We start from the raw sequence: 23,587 nt of genomic DNA, 5'->3' as shown, positions 1-23,587 counted from the left end.
AAGGAAAATAGACCAATGTTGATGGGTGTTAGCAGGGTCTGGTTACCACATCAGGCTGTACTAAGCATGCGATGCCTTTTATTAAAGAATGTGATGGCTACTGATTTGGTATCCATTCTGGTCCATGGGTAGCATACGTAGCAGCCCACTTAACAAATCCATCTTGTTCAGCTGTAATTTGAGCTCCGAAATAGCTGAATTGTAATGACCGGTGTCATACAAAAGACACCAAACGCCATACTGAACAGTAATCCAGGAACTGTTTAAAATATCATTCATACTTCCATAGTAATGAGTGCTTCAGACTAAAATTTACTCCTGAATGTGTTGAGCTCAATGCAAACTTCATGTGATAGTAATCAACCAATCAAGCAAAAACACAATTATAGCTCCAACAGATGGCTGTAACTACCATGCTGGGGATACCCAGTGGTTGGAGTGATTGGGTACAGGTCGCTAGAAAGAGGCGTAATCACTCTGGCATAGAGGGATAAAGGCCTAACTATGGCTCGGCCAACCCAAGTTTGATTAGTGTCTCTAGCAACTGACAGAGCAGCATGTAAGGATTCACAGATGACCAGGCTAATGGCTGAACAACCTTACAAGCCTAGTCAATAAAACCCAGTTTTACCTCCTAGATGTCCCCTGGGTTAGAGGATGGCATGGATTTGTGCCTATGCATTCAGTATTAGATTTTACAGATTGCCTTTTGACATTGGCACCACCCCTGCTGTGAATTTGATTCTCCATCCATTGATCCAAATTGGTCTTGATAAAGGCCAGGGAAGGTCTCTACCCCTTCTTTGCGATAGGCTTCCTATTCATATCAATCTCCAAGACTCCAGCATGTTGTGATTCACTGAACCAGTTTAGATCCCTAGAACAGATGACCCTCATTTGTCTTGTGGATATGTAGCAGTTATCGGGGCTGATTTGTGATGGCCCTGTAGGTCAGGCATAGGTCACCCCTTAATAGTGTATAGGAATTGGCATAAAGGGACATGTTAACAGCTTGTATTTTCTTAATGAAGCTCTGAGGTCGCTCCAGCTGTTGTAAATGTACATTCCAAGTACAGTGTTGCTCTCATTTGTCTGAGGGCTGTGTACAGTGGTACCCTAATCTCTCTGGATGCCATACCTTTACTTACAAGTTGTGCCACATAGGGCTTCTCATCACTGTGGACATGTGACAGTAGTGTGAACTTTGACCATCTGTGTACCTAGATTCCTCACCAGAGTCACCTCTTAGGGGGTGTGTTAATGCTGTAGTTCGCAAGGTTATGATTTCCCAAAGGGTACAATAATGCATTTCTTCATGTTTAGTTTCAGGCCACAGTTCTGACATCAAGCCTGATTTAGACCCTCCTGAAGGATCTCTCTATCTTTGGGAATTTAGTGATTGCCCCATCATGCAGCCATTGGCAAACTCATCCAGAGGCCTTACATATTGTGCTTGGTGTCTCAAGTATATTCCAAACTTGAGTGGTCCCAGCACTGAGCCCTGTCACACATCACTAGTAACTGGCCTCTTGCTGGAACTGGATTTACCACTTTAACTACACGTGTCCTGTCCATGAGCCAATCTTGTGATGTAGGGTTTTGTGAGTTTACTTATAATACGCGATTGGGGAATTGTCAAATTCCTTGATAAGGTAGTGGTAGGCAACATGTACTATTTTGCCCGTATCCATGGCTTTGGTGACTTTCTCAGTCTGCCAGATTTAGTAGGCATTTAGTAGACATGACCTGCTCTTGACTAAGCCAAGCTGGGTTAGGTCCAGTGTTTGGAGATTTCCTATGGCAGTTATCAGGTCCATGATTTTTTTTCTTTCTATGGCCTTACAAATAAGGCTAGTCAAGCATATGGGTCTGACTGTCCTCTCAAGCACAGATGACCATAGCTATTCTCCAGTCTATCTGGACCAAAGCTGGTCAAGATGCTATGCTTAAATGGGAAATCCTTATGGGTTTGGTGGTTCCTGATGTAAGCTATTAAGAGGAAACCTTGTATATTGTTGGGCCCTATTGAAGCAGTGCTTTTAGCTTTAGAGTGCAGTAGATAAGATGACAATTGGCACAGTGGTGATGGGAGGGTATTTCTTAAGGGAGCGGGATGGTGATGGGGAAGTGGAAATTTTAACGGAATTTATTGGCCAGCAGATTTGCTATTTCTTATGGCTGAGTATTGGCAATGCCATCTAATTTTGCATATTGTGTTGCCACTTAGACTGTGGACATTACTAAAATGCCTTAGAGTTACTCTATCTGCTTTTAGAGACTTGACTAGTGCCCTGACTTGCTTGTTTATACTAATGAGGAATTTATTGCTGTGTTGTGCACATTCCCTCTTAACAGGGTTTTTTCTTTTGTTCTACAGCCTAAGACCAGAGGTCCACCAGGGTGGCTTGATTTTGTGGTTATCTGGGCTTATTTTGATTTGGTAATAACATTTCTATGCAGATTGTGGATGTACAGGGCTTGTGTACTTCTCTGCATAGACTTATGTTTTCTGGATTTGGGTGAGCTTGGGATTAGCTATGCTGTCACTTAATGGGAAGTAGTTTGCCTTGGCAAATTGTTTTTTGGTTTGGGGGTGGGTTTAATTTCCCCTTTGTTTCTAGGAGACCAGTTTGTGATCTGATCTTACCAGTGAGGAAATTGCATATTTGGGGGGTGTGTGCAGTATTCATTTGGTAGTACCTGATCCAAGATATTTGATCCCCAGCTGGTCTGCACTCCAACAGTTCAGGGTATTTAAATTCAGTCCATCTTTGGGCTTGTATATTTAATAGCCATATATGCCTCCCAGTTATTGGAGGGGTAGATAAAATCACCCACAAGTATGGTATTGGGCTGGATAGTGAGTGTTGTTAATTCCAGGTATGATGTGTAGGTTCCCTGATCAGTTTGGAAACCTGTTTGAGAAACCCTTTTAGCATGTTTATACCTTGGTGGTGTGATTTTAACATGGTGCTGCTCCACTGTAGACAAAATAAGTCCAAAATGTAGGACACTAATGTGGTTTAACAGTTCAGAGAATGTCACTGGTCATCCTTCACAGCTGCTGTCATGTTTAGACAAAAATGTGTGCTAACAAACTAAAAAAATGTCTTTGTAAATAGCCAGATGAAATTGATTCTCCATCTACCACATTACCCAAATATCTGGCAACATTCTGTTGTCTTGGGTTTTGTGGACTTGGTATCACTTACAGGAGCTAACCCAAGGATTAAATTCCTTAGAAAGGTACAAAACTCACCAGGCTGCAATTTGTAATGCAAGTTGTAAGAACACCTGAAATTCCATTAATGGAAATTTCAAGTTTGAACAAAATCAAATATGAAGCTGAATTTTAATGAGTTATTGACCAGTCCAAAGTGATCTGTACCCATGAATAACGCATGAAATCAAGTGCCAATAACGGTGTGTTTTCTTAGATCTTGCCGGTGGTTCAAAACCCATTTGTAGTGGTGTCTAGTTTCAGTCAGTGGGAAGATTCTCACATGCTGCCCATGCTAGGAACATTCAGCCAGCACTTTCCTTTTCTGGTATAAATTCAGGCATTTAAAAATGAAATGCTTTGGTGCTCGACCCATTTTATTCTTGGGTGTCATCTGGAGCACCTTTCAACAATTGCCAGGTCTAATAAAGCAGAAGGATCTCCTCCTCCACTTTCCTGGTAGCCCTATTGAGGTTACTCCTATGACTTCCCAAATTTATTCTCTGTCCACGTTTTAGATGTGGAGTGGTGCTTTAAATGGGAGGCCATGATACTTTAGTTTATCTTTTAATGCTACATTGTAACGCCTAATGATTACAGGTGGTGGTAATAGCAAATTAGAGATTGCTTCATCCATTAATATGAATTAAGCCTCCATTATGCTTTTGATAGCTAATGTTAGACAACATTAACAGCCAACCGAGGTCATACTGCTCCTATGTGGCTGGAAACTACCCTTGGATTAAAAGGTTACATTTTCTAATGGTATAAAATCATCTGTTTAATGAACAAGAACTTTTAGTTCTAGGTATTAACACTGCCGTATACATGCACTTACATTCCCATGTATGTTTTGACATTAACTTGAAAAAAACTTTTGTAAATTGAAAGTTAAACTATGCATGTTCTTTGGCAATATATAAATCTCTCATACAACCTGAAGGTCTTTGGAGGGAAAAAAAAAAAACGTACAAATACTAATTCTAGCCTAAAGCATCGGTCTCCTACTTTAACATTCGTTTACTGGGAAGTCTGACTTGGGACGAGCCAATTTTTAATGGAGGCCTGGGGAGAAATGCTCTAGAAGCATGTCTTTGTAACGTGGGAGGAAACCAGACCACCCAGAGGAAATCCACACAAATGCAGGGAGGGCATGCCGACTCCACACAAGGCTCCACAGCTGATAATTGAACCAGGCAACCTCTTGCTGTGAGGTAGCAAAGCAAACTGCTGCACCACTGCGCTGTCCAAACTCGGATTGCTCATGTATAAGAAATTGGTGTATGTGCATATAATCTAATTTCTTGCATGTTGGTCTTATTTCTTTACCACATTTTTGTTGTAAACTGACTGGACACATGGGTCGCTTACCTACAGCCCAGTTGTAAGGAAGAGTATAAACCTATGGAAACAAGGTTCTTTAATTGCTCTTCAACTTTTAATTGTGAAATTATGGTATGTTCAGTAGTTGGATCCTCAGTCATGTGTATTCCATAATTCCCTTACAAAGTGATCCTTTGTTATTCCAGCAAATCTGTCTGACAGACCAGTTGACTGGTACTGGACTCTCTTCATACACCTAAAGTGTCCTATGGCGAAGGCAACAATTAAATAGAATGCCAGCTTCTGTGCAATAACCCTCCAAAATAACGAAAACTGAACACATGCCAGGAGCCAGTCAATGAGACTTCACTTTATTTGCACTTTCCACAAAACACAGGAACTTCATCATTGTTGTCTTACCTGTTGACATCCTATGATTTTCTGGGATGTCCCTGATTTTTTTGATATCCTTCTTCCTCCTAAATACTTTCTAAAACGAGTAACTTTTGGAGAGAAGATGGTAAATTCTTAATAAAATGACAATTGTAAAATTTAACTTCAAAAAATGTGTAATGTCCATAATTTTCCCTAATTTCTGGATTTGACCCTGATTGGTTAAGAGCAGCAGTGTCTGTCATCTCTGGTATCTCTTGCTCAATCCCCCAGGTCTTTTGGCTTTCTAATACCATATCAGGAATGGGTCCCATTCCTAAGTCAAAGTATGATTATAGTAATGACATTAGTATGTCTATCTTGACCAGAAATGCTCTTCACAACACCTGCAATGTGCCCAGAATTGACCACTCCTGCAATTCCTGTGGGGTTACATGTACAGGTAATGCATCTAAATATGACACGTCTTTATAAGACCGGTTGCTCCTACCACTATTCAAATGGTTGGTAACCTTCCACATTTGCCTCCTTTCTGCCTGCAAATTTTTGGTATTTTATGACCTTGTCTCTGTACAAGGACACTAGTGACGAAGTGTAGTAGCTTAAATGATCAGTGCTACTTTTGGTCTTTCATGGACTACTATATTTGGTTTTCTCAACATTTTTTGAATTGTTGGTAATGGGTGACCCCATGTGAAACTTCATTCTCTATCATGCTTTGTGGTTCATGTTTGCAGTGTTTCACAGCTACTTGATAAACACCCGAGATGGAGCTAATGTTCATAGTGCAGAGTTCTGTTAAATGTCCAAAGTATAAATATAATCTCTATTGACCCCAACCATAGACTTAAGCATTTTACACTACTTCCATCTTCAGTGCCAGGTAATCTACCTCTATTCATTCCTGGTCATACCAAGGCTTCCTTGTAAAGTACTCTCTAAAACATGTTGCTATAAAACATGTTGGAGGTTTGGCTGATGGAGAAATTGGTTTGTTTTCGAATAGTTAAAGGTTTAACATGTTTTCTTTCTCTGTAGCCTCTGAACAAAAAAGGTTGCACAGACCAGGTTATACCATTTACAGAAACCATCTTTATTTAGAGGCACGTGGTAAGACATATTTTGTACTATAATTTGTGGTAGTTGTGACATTTCTATATACCTTTTATTCTCAGGGAAGAGTTTACAAAGGCACTGTGAAGGATGTGCCAGGTTTTGATCCTGAGAAGGATGCTGCAGCTCTGAGGAAGGCCATGAAAGGATTGGGTAAGCATTAAATCATGGACCTATTGTGTTTTGTGGGGGTCCTTCAGAAGGAAAAGGTAACTCGACTACCTAGTGAGAGTGGTATTTGCAATATCACAGGCCATGAAAGGATTGGGTAAGCATTAAATCATGGACCTATTGTGTTTTGTGGGGGTCCTTCAGAAGGAAAAGGTAACTCGACTACCTAGTGAGAGTGGTATTTGCAATATCACAGGCCATGAAAGGATTGGGTAAGCATTAAATCATGGACCTATTGTGTTTTGTGGGGTCCTTCAGAAGGAAAAGGTAACTCGACTACCTAGTGAGAGTGGTATTTGCAATATCACAGGCCATGAAAGGATTGGGTAAGCATTAAATCATGGACCTATTGTGTTTTGTGGGGTCCTTCAGAAGGAAAAGGTAACTCGACTACCTAGTGAGAGTGGTATTTGCAATATCACAGGCCATGAAAGGATTGGGTAAGCATTAAATCATGGACCTATTGTGTTTTGTGGGGGTCCTTCAGAAGGAAAAGGTAACTCGACTACCTAGTGAGAGTGGTATTTGCAATATCACAGGCCATGAAAGGATTGGGTAAGCATTAAATCATGGACCTATTGTGTTTTGTGGGGGTCCTTCAGAAGGAAAAGGTAACTCGACTACCTAGTGAGAGTGGTATTTGCAATATCACAAGGTGCTTTTGTCCCTCACCAGCTTTTGGTAGTTAAGACTGCAAACCCTGAACGTATTCCTTTCATTCTGTCATCCTAGCAACAGAAGACCTGAGGAGGTGGTTGGAGGAGAAGCAGATGGTTTGCCTTGCTTTTGAACCCTTGTCTTTTGACCAATGGAGGGCAGAGTTGGACAGTAACAGATCACCAGTAACTGTCATGATTGTGTATACTGTACTCCTTCACTACTTCAGCCAGATCATGGTCAAATGGGAGGCCCAAGGTAGGCTAGATTGCCCTCCCTCCCTCCTTAGTCATTCCAGTGTCTTATTACTTGACTATTTCTACCCAGTTACCATAAACACTGTTTAAATCTGTCAGTGTACTTACTATCTTTACAATTACAGATATTTGGATTTAAAACTTTATTGCAAATTTTATAGCACAGACACTGATAGCTAAACAAAAACAATAGTCTCGCAATGAAAACTGACTTGGCACAAACAGTAAACTTCTCTGCCTTTAAACTTTTTTTTTCATTGAAACAGCATTGAATCCCACAACCAAAGAATACATCTGGCTAGTGGTGGATTAAGTTTACCTTTGGGCTGTTTTCAAACCATAGGACCCTTGCACATGTTTTTAGGAACATGCATATACAGTATGTTTTTTGATTCGCCTTCCTGATTGCATTAAATTATATTCCTTGTATCATACAGCACCATTTGTTACTGTTTCAAAACTTTAGTTTTGAGCACTTTTCCAGTAAGCAATGAAACCAAATAACAAAACTGCCCATTTCAGAATATTCAGCCATAAAAGGCCAATCAAGCTTCTGTCAGTATAATATACCAATATCGGTCAATATATGCAATCTTTACAGAATTCATCTGAATAATTCCACATTAGAAATCTGTAGCGAATAACGAGGTTGATACAGTCTTACTTTATAATTCAGTGCCTGCTGTCCTTGAATAAGTTGCCTATGCCACATAAAAAAGGTACTGCAACAGGGAATGGATGGCAAATCTCTGGGATGTTTTAAATTCCTGGGGGTCAAGACCAGTCTAAGTGCTTTACTGCATTTGCAATTGCCTATCATTTATCTGTGCATTATAGCTAATTATCACATTTGCACCATTTTAAAGTAATTTACTGATTAGCTGCCTTTTGTTTCTGTTTAACTGTGTTTTTCATACTGAGAGTTCTGTTTTGTAAGCGGATTGTCTGTATTTTCTGTGAGCTTTACTGTGTTCTTAACCAACTGCACCCACAGATTTCATTTATTTCTTCATGATTTGGCATTTCGTACATTTTAACACTATGGGACTATTTAGAGGTTTTTAAATATTTGTATATGTAATTTCTCTGATCACATGGGTCTGGCATCTTGAACCAATTCTGATTAGTCTGCATCTAGGTATTCCACAATGCAGTGTACGTGTGTGTGTGTACGTGTGTGTGTACGTGTGTGTGTACGTGTGTGTATACGTGTGTGTGTACGTGTGTGTACGTGTGTGTGTACGTGTGTGTGTACGTGTGTGTGTACGTGTGTGTGTACGTGTGTGTACGTGTGTGTGTGTACGTGTGTGTGTACGTGTGTGTGTGTGTACGTGTGTGTGTACGTGTGTGTGTGTACGTGTGTGTGTGTACGTGTGTGTGTGTACGTGTGTGTGTGTACGTGTGTGTGTGTACGTGTGTGTGTGTACGTGTGTGTGTACGTGTGTGTGTGTACGTGTGTGTACGTGTGTGTGTGTGTGTGTACGTGTGTGTGTGTGTACGTGTGTGTGTGTGTACGTGTGTGTGTGTGTACGTGTGTGTGTGTGTACGTGTGTGTGTGTGTACGTGTGTGTGTGTGTGTACGTGTGTGTGTGTGTGTACGTGTGTGTGTGTACGTGTGTGTGTGTGTACGTGTGTGTGTGTACGTGTGTGTGTGTACGTGTGTGTGTGTGTGTGTGTGTGTGTGTGTGTGTGTGTGTGTGTGTACACGTGTGTACTGGATGCATACATTGCTGTCTTTCAGTCGGGTTGAAGTACATTTAATGCCATTCAAGGACTACTTAAAACAGTGCAAATGCTACTGAACAGAATTTCAAAAGTGGGTTTTAGAATGGCTAAACTGCAGTTTTTTTTTTTTTTTTTATGAAGCCTGCCAAGGATCATTTGAACAGTTATCTGCTGTGATTGACGGCTCACAGTGGGAGATTTGACTCTTGTATAAATTCCTTGTTCTAGCCTTTACTTTCGGTATGGGTAGGGGAAGGACCAGGGAACTGAAATCACAGCATGGGTGGGTTTTTAGGCTGGTCATGGTGATGTCAGTTTGGGGGGGGGGTATTGACCAGAAAACTACTAGTATTCATTGGCCTTGACATCAATGAATGGGAGACTGCAGCAAGCTTTCTCAGGGCAGGATAAAAGATTTTTGAAAGTGAAACTACCACAGTACAGTAAGGTACTGTTCTGGTGGAGAGAGCTGATTTTAAAATATTTTAAATGCTGCATTCATAGCAAAGACAGTAAATGGAGGAAGAAAGGACAAAGGACAGAAGTTGAGCATTTAATAGAATCCCATTGTCCTTTAAATTGAGTAGCTTAGTTAAGGTACAGTTTGCTGTATCCATATGCAATCTGGACAATTGGATGGGTGACCATAAATTCACCCCCAAGGGTTTCACCTGTGGCAATGTGGCAATAGGTGCAGATTGTGGAAATAAGGGTAAGAACTTGGCTAGGCCTGTAAGGGCCCTAGGGCCATTAGCCTAGTAACTTCCATGATCCTATGGTTTTTGTGTTACTAGGGTCCTATCTTCTCTGCTAGTGGGAGTAGCAGGGCTGCCTGGCCCTTATCTGGCACAAGCTGATTGGTATGGAAATAAGGGGCCATCAGGATTGACTAGATTTGTTACTAATATCTTCTATATTTTCTGGTACTTAAACCCCACATTTGAGCTGGTTTGGGCCTGTTTGCACGCCATGCACTGCAGCTGCACTGTTTGTTTTTAACCCACTGAGGTATTCCATCTACAGATTTCCCCTTAGCACTTGTGTGATCTCCTAGTTGTACTCCTTCTCTTAGACCTTCTATCCTTTACCCTGTTGGCTCTGGCTTCTCTCCTTCAGTTTCTGACAAATATGGATGGACAATTTCTTACGTTTTCTCCTGCCAGTCTTGTTGATTATAGGTATCCTGAGACAGTATAGCAACTGCATCATGTACACAGAGACAACCCTCTACTACCACCTAGGAACGCAGAGATGAAATTACATTAAGAACTTAAGAACCTAAAGTCTATGCTCCCTCTCTCACATGCCAGTATATCTGGCACTAAGAAGGTTGTCCGTGCAAACACCACACCTCAGACAACACCCATATATGCAGAGGTCCTCAACAAAAAAATAACCAAACATGAGACCTCCGAGGCAAAACACACCAACTCCACAGCCCTCCACACTCCTGTCTCACAGCAACTACCATAAAACCAATATTAGTCCTAGGAGACTCTGTTGTGAGATGCACATGTGTGGACTGTGATTGAGCTTGCTGAATGTGTCCCAGGTGTCCCAGGCAGGTATGTCCCTAGTCTTAAGCAGCATTGAAAATCAACCAGAATGATGCCCAAATACAAACAAAATGACTTTTAACTGGCTGTTTCTGGTGTTATTCCAAGGGGGTCCAGTACTAGACAGCCTGGGAAGACATGATCAGCAGACCATGATGCTTTGCCAGAGATGGCCTGCTTCTGTATCATTTGGGCTTTGGACGTCTGGAAAGGTTCTTGCCTACCCCATAGTGCCTTTTTAGTCCATGGCATGAGGTCAAAACTAACATGAAAATTTCATAAAAATGCAAATTGAACTTCATGCTGCTAAATGCTGAGTCTAAACATGAAACTGCACTCATTGCAAGCATTCTTAACCTGGAAGATGCTGACATTTGTGCAGTCACACAAACCTGGTCCAAAGCTGTTGAGCACCCCAGCCTTGCTAATTTAGTCATCCTATCATACATTTGATCTCAAACTGTGGGCAGGAAAGCAAAAGGAGGTGGAGTTTAAGTATATATTAAAGATGCACACCTCCAGGCTGGTCAAAGTATGACCCATAGGAGATGTTCTGGGTGCAGTTACCCATTGACAAGACCATGTATTCGAATCATGGCTAGCTACAGACCTCTAACTTTGACTCAAGATGCCCACTCCACCTATCTGGATCTCTTAATCTATTAAGATTCAACCTTTTGCCCTGATACTGGGCAACTTTAACTATCCAACCATAGATTGGAGGAACTAGTCATGCCAAAACAAATGCTCAGTGATTCCTTTAGTCAGTGCAAATGCCTTGGACCAGCTGGTCGTCACCCCCCACAAGAGGTGATATTTTGGACTTCTTAACTAACATGAGTAACCACTACAGCAAACCTGCAGTGTCATCCTCCCTAGTAAGATCCAACACAATCTTTCCCACCCCCCCTTCCTTGCTAGGCTCAAACACAAGCTTCTCCAACGCTGATTACAGCCTCTTGATTGTAGGTATAAATATCTTCACAGCCCTTTCTCCGTCAATAGGTACTAGCACAAATGTCCAAACCTATGTCAAAGTACTATACAAGCATTTATGTAGCTGCATGGAATCCAGATTACCCAACCAGACAAAAATCATCTTCCAGAAAGAGTAAATCTGTCTGGTGGACATGTGCAGTAAATTCTGTAATAAAAGTAAATTGCTGTCCAGAGCCAAGGAGCTGGTGCCTAATTGGAAGCAATCTGTCCTTAGCCTGAGCAAGCAAATAAGAGCACTAATAAAATCCTCCAAAGCAACAAGTCCAAACTTGCCATATCTGACATATATGTGAAGGTTTTATGATCTTTAGTAATCTCAAAAGAAGCACTCTGATCTGCTCAACATACACAAATACTGCAGATATTGACCTGCTGGCAGACAGGTTCAGCAAAAACTTCACCCCTTTGCGCCCCCCCCCCCCATCAGTAAATCAGGACATCCTAGCACCTGCACCCTCCCCTTATCTCTAGGAAGCAAGTCATCCTTTCCCTCTGAAGGGCACAAAATACAGCCTCCATGGGACCTGTTAACATCCCTGCATCCTACGTGAATCCAGGCAGGAACTTGCAGCACTATTAGTAGGCACCCTATTTAACCAAAGCTTGAGTACTGGCTTTGTCCCAGCCAAGTGGAGAACAGCCACTGTCATCCCTCTCCACAAAGGTGGAGCATCCATCGATCCAGGAAATTGACCCATCAGCCTAACTAGCCTGATTTGCAAGGCCATGGAACAGATCATGGACCTCTAACAGGGACACTGACGACCTCAAAACACTTGATCCCACACAGATTGGTTTCATCAATGGGAGGGGGGTCATGCCTATTAAATTTGGTCAACTTTAAGACCATCACCAAAGCCATGGATGAGGCAAAGACACTGTACACTGTCTACCTTGACCTGGCCAAAGCCTTCAATATTGTTTCCCACTCTGACTGTGTGTGTGTGTCTGGCTGTGTGTGTGTGTCTGGCTGTGTGTGTGTGTCTGGCTGTGTGTGTGTGTGTCTGGCTGTGTGTGTGTGTGTGTGTGTCTGGCTGTGTGTGTGTGTGTGTGTGTGTGTGTGTCTGGCTGTGTGTGTGTGTGTGTGTGTGTGTGTCTGGCTGTGTGTGTGTGTGTCTGGCTGTGTGTGTCTGGCTGTGTGTGTCTGGCTGTGTGTGTGTGTGTGTCTGGCTGTGTGTGTGTGTGTGTGTGTGTGTGTGTGTGTGTGTGTGTGTGTGTGTGTGTCTGGCCGTGCATCTGTGTGTGTGTGTGTGTGTGTGTGTGTCTGGCTGTGTGTGTGTGTGTGTGTGTGTGTGTGTCTGGCCGTGCATCACTGTGTGTGTGTGTGTGTGTCACTGTGTGTGTGTCTGGCTGTGTGAGTGTGTCTGGGAGTGTGTGTGTGTCTGTGTGTGTGTGTGTCTGGCTTTATGTGTGTGTGTGTCTGGCTGTGTGTGTGTGTGTGTGTGTGTGTGTGTGTGTGTGTGTGTGTGTGTGTGTGTGTGTGTGTGTGTGTCTGGCTGTGTGTGTGTGTGTGTGTGTGTGTGTGTGTGTGTGTGTGTGTGTGTCTGGCTGTGTGTGTGTGTGTGTGTCTGGCTGTGTGTGTGTGTGTGTGTGTGTGTGTCTGGCTGTGTGTGTGTGTGTGTGTGTCTGGCTGTGTGTGTGTGTGTGTGTGTGTCTGGCTGTGTGTGTGTGTGTCTGGCTGTGTGTGTGTGTGTCTGGCTGTGTGTGTGTGTGTGTGTGTGTGTGTGTCTGGCTGTGTGTGTGTGTGTGTGTGTCTGGCTGTGTGTGTGTGTCTGGCTGTGTGTGTGTGTGTGTGTGTCTGGCTGTGTGTGTGTGTGTGTGTGTCTGGCTGTGTGTGTGTGTGTGTGTCTGGCTGTGTGTGTGTGTGTGTCTGGCTGTGTGTGTGTGTGTGTGTGTCTGGCCGTGCATCACTGTGTGTGTGTGTGTGTGTGTGTGTGTGTGTGTGTGTGTGTGTGTGTGTGTGTCTGGCTGTGTGTGTGTGTGTGTGTGTGTGTGTGTCTGGCTGTGTGTGTGTGTGTGTCTGGCTGTGTGTGTGTGTGTGTGTCTGGCTGTGTGTGTGTGTGTGTCTGGCTGTGTGTGTGTGTGTGTCTGGCTGTGTGTGTGTGTGTGTGTCTGGCCGTGCATCACTGTGTGTGTGTGTGTGTGTGTGTGTGTGTGTGTGTGTGTGTGTGTGTCTGGCTGTGTGTGTGTGTGTGTGTGTGTGTGTGTGTGTGTGTGTGTGTGTGTCTGGCTGTGTGTGTGTGTGTGTGTGTGTGTGTGTGTGTGTGTCTGGCTGTGTGTGTGTGTGTGTCTGGCTGTGTGTCTGGCTGTGTGTCTGGCTGTGTGTGTGTGTGTCTGGCTGTGTGTGTGTCTGGCTGTGTGTGTGTCTGGCTGTGTGTGTGTCTGGCTGTGTGTGTGTCTGGCTGTGTGTGTGTGTGTGTGTGTCTGGCCGTGCATCACTGTGTGTGTGTGTGTGTGTCTGGCCGTGCATCACTGTGTGTGTGTGTGTGTGTGTGTGTGTGTGTGTGTGTGTGTGTGTGTGTGGCTGTGTGTGTGTGTGTGTGTGTGGCTGTGTGTGTGTGTGTGTCTGGCTGTGTGTGTGTGTGTGTGTGTGTGTGGCTGTGTGTGTGTGTGTGTGTGTGTGTGTGTGTGTGTGTGTGTGTGTGTGTGTGTGTGTGTGTCTGGCTGTGTGTGTGTGTGTGTGTGTCTGGCTGTGTGTGTGTGTGTGTGTGTGTCTGGCTGTGTGTGTGTGTGTGTGTGTGTCTGGCTGTGTGTGTGTGTGTGTGTGTGTCTGGCTGTATGTGTGTGTGTGTGTGTCTGGCTGTGTGTGTGTGTGTGTGTGTGTCTGGCTGTGTGTGTGTGTGTGTGTGTGTGTGTCTGGCTGTGTGTGTGTGTGTGTGTGTGTCTGGCTGTGTGTGTGTGTCTGTACAGCAGAAAAAGCAGATGAGACTCCATCTAACATTGAAGAGTGTAGTTGTTGGCACCCCTTAAACTGATCCCAGTTTGATTTTTAGTGGTCCATCTGTGTGAGGAGAGACTATACTTATTCCTGACTAGAAATAAAATGTGGTGAATTGGGGTACAGCTGCTAAGCACAGTATCTTTACATCTGAGATCATTTTCTGTATAGAAATTGAGCTTTACTGTGATTCCAGGTACAAGGGAGAAAATAGATGTAGGCAAGCTGTCATTTTGAGGAGCATAGTTGTGATATCAGTACTATAGGCAAAGGTAGATACATTAGTGAGTATTTTGAGTCTGGAGGCGCAACAGATATGGAATTTGCAGTAAGTGTGTAGTAATACTGCCTTAAGGGGGTGAGTAGGAGTCTGCTTGGTGCATAACAGTACAGGCAGGTGGTGATATAGCTGTAAGTCAAGAAGCTATGAGCTGATAAAGATGAGATGGGACAGCAAGAGTCAAGCTGGGTGTTAATACAAAGATCAATTCACAAAGTTCAGCAAGGCATCCTATATTACTTGCAGCAAGGAGACAAAGCATGTAGGTACAAGGTTTGTCTGCTGTTTTTATACAGTTCTTTGCATGTACACAGCAGGTGCTTATCAGATTGACCACAGGGCTTGCCCTGTCAAACCCAGTTTGAGTAATGGTCATTTAACTGTCTCTTCCTAACACAACATTTATCTGTTGCTAGTGTGAGGCCCCTATCTCAACATTCCACGGCAAGAACAACAGACTTTTAAGTGTCAGCAGCTTTTACAGAGACCACCAGTATTTACACATTTTACATAGAATAAATGTATTAACTCTTAACCCTTTAAGTGCAGAACTGTACACTATACAGTTTGTACATTTTTCTAACATTTCCCCCCTTTAAATACTTTATTCTTATTGTTTAATGAGTCTAAAACAAGTCCATTTCATCTCTTGACCATTTCCACCCAGGGCCTTGCAGTCAGTCATTCGGCTTGGGCTCAAGTAAACAATTCTTCCGCCTCCAATTTTAGTAGTTCTTCATATTCAGTACTTTGTTGGTACAAGCTCTTTGAGACTGAGGCATCTATAGTGCTTTTTACCAGTCCACACATGCAGGGGACACAGCAGCACCCACAGAACATCAATATTGCTGCTCCAATGCAAATGGCGATCAACAGATTCATCAGGACACTGCCCCATCCCCCAAACCATCTCTGGAAAAAGTCTGTTAAAGGATTTTGATCTGGCTTGGTCAAGGCAGATACTTGCTGAATCACTTCGAGATGGCTATCTATTTCGTGTTCATTGTCTGGGATAAATGAACAGCATTCCTCTTGGATTAACGCACAAGTACCTCCTTTTGCTGCCAGGGTGAAATAGTGCCATACGATTTTGAAGCACTACTGCTCTCATAGCGGTCAGTTCATCTGTCACCAATTCCAAGGTGGAAAAGGTTGCATTGCTCAATGTTTCAAGCAGCTTGGACAACTTTCTCCGTTCCCAAATCGATTTTACCGCTCTGTACTGAGGTATTATGCCGGCCCATGATATGATGTAATCACAGAGAGCCATGTGGAACAGTCCTTTTATCACTGACGTGAGTCTGGTCATGGTGATATATCCATGATGCATCGACTCGGCCTACTGGATTGGCAGGTTTTTTAACTTCTCGAACATTTTGGATTTTCCCTTGAGGTAAAGTTAACATGTGTCGTATAGCTGGAACTAGATAGCCCAAAAAATAGCTTCCGGACCACTTTCTTGGCAGCCATTTATATGCCTTTCTTCCGCACACAAAATAACCATCTTCCACTTTAATGGTGATGTCGATAAACTCGAAGCGATCCCCAAAGTCCTGCAGTCCTCTGAACATTTTCCAATAGACAGTTTCCATTTCCTGAACAAAGTTGGCTATAGAGTTTTTAATGAGTTTTCTTATAGATGAGAAATTTGCCACAACCAGAATTGTCTGCAGTGCAGTTATAAACCACTGTTTTGTTACAATGGCTCCACCCTACCCTAGTTTTACCAAGTTTCTGAAAACACACAGTTCCGTTTTGACGGCGGGACAACTCTAAGGCAACCACATTTGCAGACGTAATATTAGCCGTGTTGCTCAACAAGCTTGTCCATGTCTCGGTAACATTTAGTGGAGACTCCACTAAAGGTAATCCTCCATGTAAAATTTGTATAGCTGCACAGATCCAACAATTAGAAACATTAAGGGTATCTGCATATGCGTACTTGATAGCCTGATGTGTTGAAAGCAGGATGCCATGCTGCACGCTTGCTAAGTTCAGTAAATGTGGTGGAAAAGAGAAATGGCCATAGCAGAAAAACAATTACCACAATAACGGTCGATGAGATTACCACACAATATTTTTGTGCAAAGGGTTGTCGTTCCATGTTCTGTTTTCTTTGGTTTTCCCAAAAGGATGGAATTCAACTTTCTTTGGTGCAATCCTGTCACTTAATCTGGGTATTTTTATCTTATTCTCTACCCTATAGGACCTTAGTACTGATGATTGCTTCACTGTGTTTGAGACAGATCAGTTCCTATTGATCTGACCCCCCCTTCGTAGCCAGACTTTTGTGCTTAGGGTCCCGATGGGAGAGGTAAGATATTTACCCAATTTGAATTTTTTCACTAACTTGCAGTGTGTCAGATGGATCCACGAAGCTCGCTCTGCAATCTTTACTGCAGTCTGTGTCAAAAGAAGCACCTGGTAGGGACCTTCCCACCTCGGTGATGCCCAGTTCTTCCTCTTCACTATTTTGATCCACATCCAATCTCCTGGCATCACTGTTACTTCCGGCGTCTCTGTCTGCTCTGAAACAAACAGAATTAGACTGCAACAGATGTTTAGAATTTAACAGTTTCTTCATATATTCAGCTAATGTAAGATCAGCTTCCTGGTCTGAAGGCATGAGAAGTTTCCATTGGGGTGTACAATATGCCCTCCCATACAGTTTCTCATATGGGGTCAGTTCTTTTGCTGAGGGAACTGTCTCATGTTCAACAGTGCCAGGGGTAAACAGTACAGCCAGGTTTTCCCAGTTTCAACCATCAGTTTCCTCAGTTTACTTTTAAGTATACCATTTATGTATTTTGACCAACCCTGCAGACTGAGGATAAGTACAATGATTTATTTTAGAGAAATACCAAAAAACTTACTTAGCTGTTGTATAGTTTGGTTTACAAAGCATGTTCCGTTGTCTCTATATATTCTCTCCCGAATGCCAAACCTAGGAACAAGTTTTCACAAGAACCTTTGCTACTGTAGCTGCATCCATGTTCCTGGTTGGAAAAGCTTCCACCCACCTCGAGAATATATCTATGACAAGGCAGTACTTTTATTTTCACATTTATTTAATTCTATAAAATCCATGCAAATGGTGTGAAACTGGTATGGAGGTGTGGGGAAACTCCCTTAACCTGAGCCGTACTGCTCCTTGTTCATGATATTGATTGCAAATCTGACATGCTAAACAAAATTTTTTTAGAGTAGTTTGAAAATCCATATGCAGTGAACACCTGGTTCACTATAGTACCATTCCCCCTGTTGAGACATGGCATTGCCAATGGCTCAATAATGCTGCATAATGAAAAAGATTAGAGGTTAATAGAAGTTTCCCTTTTGAGATGTACAGTCTCTGAAGATGGCCCCCTGCTTTAACCAACGCCTTTTTTCTACCTGTGTGGTCAATGATGGCATTGTTTGTAGCATGTCCAAATTTAGACTTTCAGAGGGTTCTAAATCTTCTACAAGGTGTAAACAAGCTTCTGCGGCTGCTTGCTTTGCAGCAGCGTCAGCTCTTGCATTACCTTTTGAAATAACATCCTGCTGTTTTGTGTGAGCTGCACATTTGCAGATAGCTAAACACTGAGGTAATTGAATGGAGTTTAAAAGATCTAATATAAGCTGTGCATGATTTATGGTTTTACCAGTTGATGTAATCGTACCTCAGTTTTTCTATTGCTGTGCAAACACATGCACCGTGGAAAAAGCATATTGACACTCAGTAAAAACATTTGCACGCTTACCTTTAGCTGAAGTACATGCATGAGTGAGTGCAACCAAGTCTGCCGCCTGTGCGGACAAATGTCATGGTAAGGGTTTTGCCTCTATAATCTGTCAGATACTACAGCATAGCCCACTAGGTTCTGTCCTGCTGGGTTCTTTTTGTATGAGCCATCTACATAATGTCAGATCAGCATCTGTTAAAGGTATATCTGTGAGGTCTTTCCTAGGTAATGTCGTCTGTTCGATTTCCTGCATGCAATGATGTGGAGTACCATCTACAGGGGTAGGGAGCAGAGTTGATGGATTCAGGGTTGTGCATCGTTCAATTGTCATGTGAGGCTGGCTCAGCAAAATGGTCATTCAGGAGAGCTGTCTAGCCAGGGAAAGGTATGCTACCTTTTCTTGTAACAAAATAATTGCTACTGCATGAGGGACCCTTGGGGTGAGTTGGTGAAACAAAACCACTGAGGCCAAAACCTGCACTTCCATAGCAGCTGCAACAACTGCTTGAACACAGTGGGGTAAGGACTGTGCTACTGGATCTAACTGATGAATAATAAGCAATGGGACGTTGCTTATCCCCATGTTGCGTCATGACTGATGTCATGTAGCCATGCTTACAGTCTGCAGTTTGAAAAAAGTGCTTGTGATAATTTGGTAACCCCAAGACAAAAGACGCTATTAACTGTTTCAAATTACAAAAGGCTAAATCCGCTTCCGGTGTCCAAATCACTAGGTCCTGTGCTGCCATAGGCTTTTTGTATATGAGGTCAGACAAGGGTGCCATTTTCAAAGCATATGGAATCCAACTTCGACAGAAGTTAGTCATACCCAAAAAGGACATTTCCTTTTTAGTAATGGGTTTTGGAGCCTGCAAAATAGCTATTTTTCTGTCCTCATCCAAGGTTCTACCTTCATCAAATATTATATAGCCCAAATATCGGACCTGCTTTTTCCAAAGCTGCAATGTTTCCTTGTTCACCTTGTCCCTCAGCTAAAAATCGTAGCAATGCTAGCGTATCCTCTCTGCAAGCTTATAAAGTGGGAGCTGCTAATAAGATATCATCAACATAAAGCAGGATTTGACTATTTTTTTGGTGGGCTAAGTCTTGCTAAGTTACTTGACATATCTTGTGAGAATATCGTGGGGCTCTCACAATACCCCTGTGGTAGTCAAGTGTATGTGTATCTTTTACCCTGATACGTAAATGCAAACCAGAATCTACTGTCCGGATGTATCTGAATTGAGAAAAATGCATTACTAATATCTACTACAGAAAAATATTTCTGATGGGGTTTTAACACATTTAAGTGTGTATGTGGATCAGGTACCGTAGGTGCCCTAGGTATAGCTGCGTCATTTACAGCCTGCAGGTCTTGAACCATGCGCCACTTCCCATTTGCTTTCTTAACTGGGAACAAAGGTGTTACATGGTGAATCGGGAGATTCAATTAACACACCACCTTTGAGGAGTGCAGCTATAATGGGCTTTATCCCCTGCCTCTGCGTCTTTTCTCAACAGGTATTGACGTTTTTTGAGGTCTAAATGATTTTTGGAGTAATCACCACTGGTCCTGCCATGCGAATAAGGCCTACATCTGATTTCCCTGTGGACCACAGTTTGTCTGGAATACCTTTCAGAGGATTCTCTTCCTCGAACAGGAGTATTTGTCAAGTATGTTTGTGAAAATGTAGGTGTACTGCAGGCTTAATTTGAGTTACCCAGTTCAGTTTTTGTACCTGCACTCCCTGCTCTGAAAGTTCCTCCCTGGTCTGTTTTTTCCCATCTGGTAATCTTCCTGCCCAACTCTACCCATTTTGTGTTCATCTTTAGTGAGGCTTACATGTGGTAGGAGGTCAGATTTGTAAAGTGCCGTTATTTCTTTAGGCAGAGAGCAGCTGGCTATGCTATTTCCCATCGTGTCCCAGTATAGGATACATAACAACTAGCCTTGCTGTGGGATATTTAAACAGCTTATCTCTGTAGTCCCCATCTGGCCCTTGTGTGTCACGAAAATACAGGGTGCAGTGCAGTAATGGCTGCTTCTTAATAACTAACGAGGGAAATTTTACTAATGGCCAAATCCATTAATTCCTTGGTTACAGTCCCTGGGCCAGTAGTAATCCAGGTCCTCAGTGTACCAGTAAAACATCTCACCTCTTGGCTGCACTACACAGGTATCATGCACTTCACAGATGTCAGTCTGTCATTGTGCTTGCATAGTCGGAACCACCGCTATGCCAAATAACTGTATCAGATCTCTGCCTAAGAGATTATTGGGCATTTTGCAGACACTACAATTTTACTTCTGTGTCAACCCTGTTACAGGATCTGTGATCATAATTTTGAGAGAGGCTCCTGGTATAGCTTCCCATTTGCAGCCTTGACAAATATGTAATCCAAAGACCGTGTACACTCCGGTAATTTGGAGGCATGTATCAGGGTCCGTGAAGCCCCAGAATCACACAAAGCTAACCTCTCTTCCTTCTACCAAAAGGGTGACTTCTGGCTTGATATCCGCTAAAAAGAGTTCCAAGCACAGAAGCCCCTAGTCCCAATACCTCATCACTTTAATTTTCATTGTCATCCCCTCCACCATCCTGTGCTGCCTCTATTTTTACTTCTCCATTACCATTTATCCTGTTTTGTATTGTAACCCTTCCTTGTGCTTCCTGTCCATCATATAGTCAGTTATCACCTTTTTGTTCATCCGTCCTTGTCCTATTATTTCTCTTGCAATCCCTTGCCATGTGACCTTTTTCCCCGCATTTAAAACATTCTCCCCTCTGTGTCCCACCGTTGGTCAGACTTGCCTACCTTCCCTATTTTTGCCTTTTTCCTGGATGTACCACACACATAACTCAGCCCCATTTTCTAATGAAAATACCTGCATTTTCTTTTTCTTTTTGCTATTAAAGTGCCTCTCAGCATGCCTTGCATACTCGAGCAGTGGTTGTAATCTGCTTGTACGATCTACCACGTGTTTTGTAACAAAACTACTAATAGGAGCCCTGCTCCCCTTCAGAAAGGCATTTTTTAACTGTTGTTCATAGGGGGAGTCTGCTGCTTGAGTATCGGTGAGCCTAGCAAAATAGCGGTTGACTGACTCTCCTTCTTGCTGGACACACTGATTTAATACAGGTCCAGTCTGCCTGTGGTCGCCACTTGTCAAAATTTTGGTTTGTAAGCCCTGTCACCTGGGCTTATAATCCTACGCTGTTATGTGGAAGGGATTTCCGCTGAGTGTCACGAGGGTTCCAATCACCACAGACCATGAGCCAGTCTGGACCTATAATTTGTCTTGCCACTTATCTCTTCTCCATTCAGGTTATAACTTACTCGTACCTTGCAGGTCCTCTGAAAATTTTTGAAAGTTGTCCCTTGGGTGGGGAATACCCTCAGTGGCCTTCGGAATATCTTTGGTACTCCAGGGTCTATATACTAATAAAGTAGGGTCTTGGTTATTCTGACCTGCTCTGGGATTGGGTACCTCAGTAAGAGGACAGAGTTCTTCTTCCCCACTAGTCATGGCCTGGGTTTCACTAAACAATCGCCAGACTTCGAGATTTTTATCATAGTCATCTGTGTTTTTTGTTTTGGACCTAGTCCTTATTGGACCCCTAACTTTACTAGCTTTATTTTTACAGAGTCCTCCCCTCCTGTAACTACAGGATATAAAGGAGGCACTCTTGTGTTGATTACTTGCCCCGTATGCTGGTGGGGGAGGGTTGCCGACGCTAGTACTAAGTGGTGATCCTCTTTATCTAAAAACATTGTTTTAGAGTTTTTTCTTTCTGGTCTCTTCTATTTGCTTCCTCCAGCCATCTGTGTGCCTGGGGAATTCCTAATTGTCGCTGTTTTTTAACATGCCCCTTGGAGTCTGCTTTTAATTGCTTTATCAATTTGAGAAGCGAGGATTTATCTAATTTTCCATCAAAATCTTACTTAGTTACCAATTTTGAAAAATATCTAACATTATCTGCGCGCTGTACCTGCATATATTTACCATCTTCTGTTAATGGTGGGTCTTTTGATGTTTTTGCACCACAGTTATAATTACCTATTTGCTCACTACGTAGTTACCTTTAATTTTATCTATTGCCTTCAATTTTTACGTGTACCATGGATTTTTAGTCTCTTCAGAATGACTGTCTAACCTCCTACTATCCTGTTCACCCAGTCTATAACAGAACTGCAGTTTTTCTCTGTCCCTGACTGAATAAAATACAACCTAACAGAAATAAATGCAGTTTCCTGTCCCTGACTGAATAAAATACAGAATAGCAAAACCCACCTTACCTGAGCCTACGTGATTGACCACCTGGCTGTCTGATCTGAAGTGAAGCGAGGGTTCCGGCTCGAAGGACCAATCTGTTAAAGAAAATACAAAGATCAGTTCATGTAAGGTTCAGCAAGCCATCCTTTATTACTTGCAGCAAGGAGACCAAGCATGTAGGTACAAGGTTTCTGATTTTCAATAGCTCAGTCTGCTGTTTTTATACAGTTCTTTGCACGTACACAGCAGGTGCTTATCAGATAATTGCTGACTTACAAAAACATCTCTCAGAATTTAGCTTGACCACAGGGCTTGCCCTGTCAAACCCAGTTTCTGAGTAGTGGTCCTGTAACTGTCTCTTCCTAACATTTATCTGTTGCTAGTGTGAGGCCCCTATCTCAACATTCCACAGCAAGAACAATTTGGGCGTCTGCAGCTTTTACAGAGACCACCAGTATTTACACATTTTACATAGAATAAATGTATTCACTCTTAACCCTTTAAGTGCAGAATTGTACACTATACAATTTGTACATTTCTCTAACACTGCGAAATAACAGGGAAGCTGGAAGTAGAGATGCTAGCAAAGATGGTGAAGACCAAAGAAAATCCCTGAATGACTTGACGTAGATGAGGCAGACGGCGTAGGAGTAGAAAAAGGAGTACTTAAGTATTCCCTACAGCTTTAACAGTGCAGATGTGGTGCTAAAATTCTTGGCTTATTTCTTCGGAAGTGTTGGAAAGGAACCACCAATTTGGGGTAAGTGTTTTGGAAGTACATTTATGCATTTGATGAATGAGCCAGTGTTGCATGAAATGCATCTCATGCATCTCAGTCATGATAGAAATTGCAGAAATACAAAAGGAACTGTACAAAGGCTAGGTCACCTTTCATAGGACTACACACTACCAACATGGTTCCATTATGGAAAGTTAAGCAAAGTCTTGTGGACT

General features: G+C 42.6%; 1 protein-coding gene across 2 annotated transcripts in view; it reads left to right on the top strand.

Annotated features, from left to right (window-relative positions):
• LOC122788855 (annexin A5-like) overlaps positions 1–23,587 on the top strand; it is a 379,122-nt gene that overhangs the window by 43,827 nt on the left and 311,708 nt on the right. For both annotated transcript variants that reach the window (XM_044055751.1, XM_044055753.1), the window contains exon 3: positions 6,112–6,202. In XM_044055751.1, the coding sequence (XP_043911686.1) occupies positions 6,112–6,202 (91 nt within the window). The remainder of the gene's footprint in view (positions 1–6,111; positions 6,203–23,587) is intronic.

Source organism: Protopterus annectens, chromosome 14.part0 (assembly GCF_019279795.1).
Source record: "Protopterus annectens isolate FY-2018-M chromosome 14.part0, PAN1.0, whole genome shotgun sequence".
In the NCBI taxonomy this organism is placed as follows: Eukaryota; Metazoa; Chordata; order Ceratodontiformes; family Protopteridae; genus Protopterus; species Protopterus annectens.
This window is presented reverse-complemented; position numbering and strand designations above follow the sequence as displayed.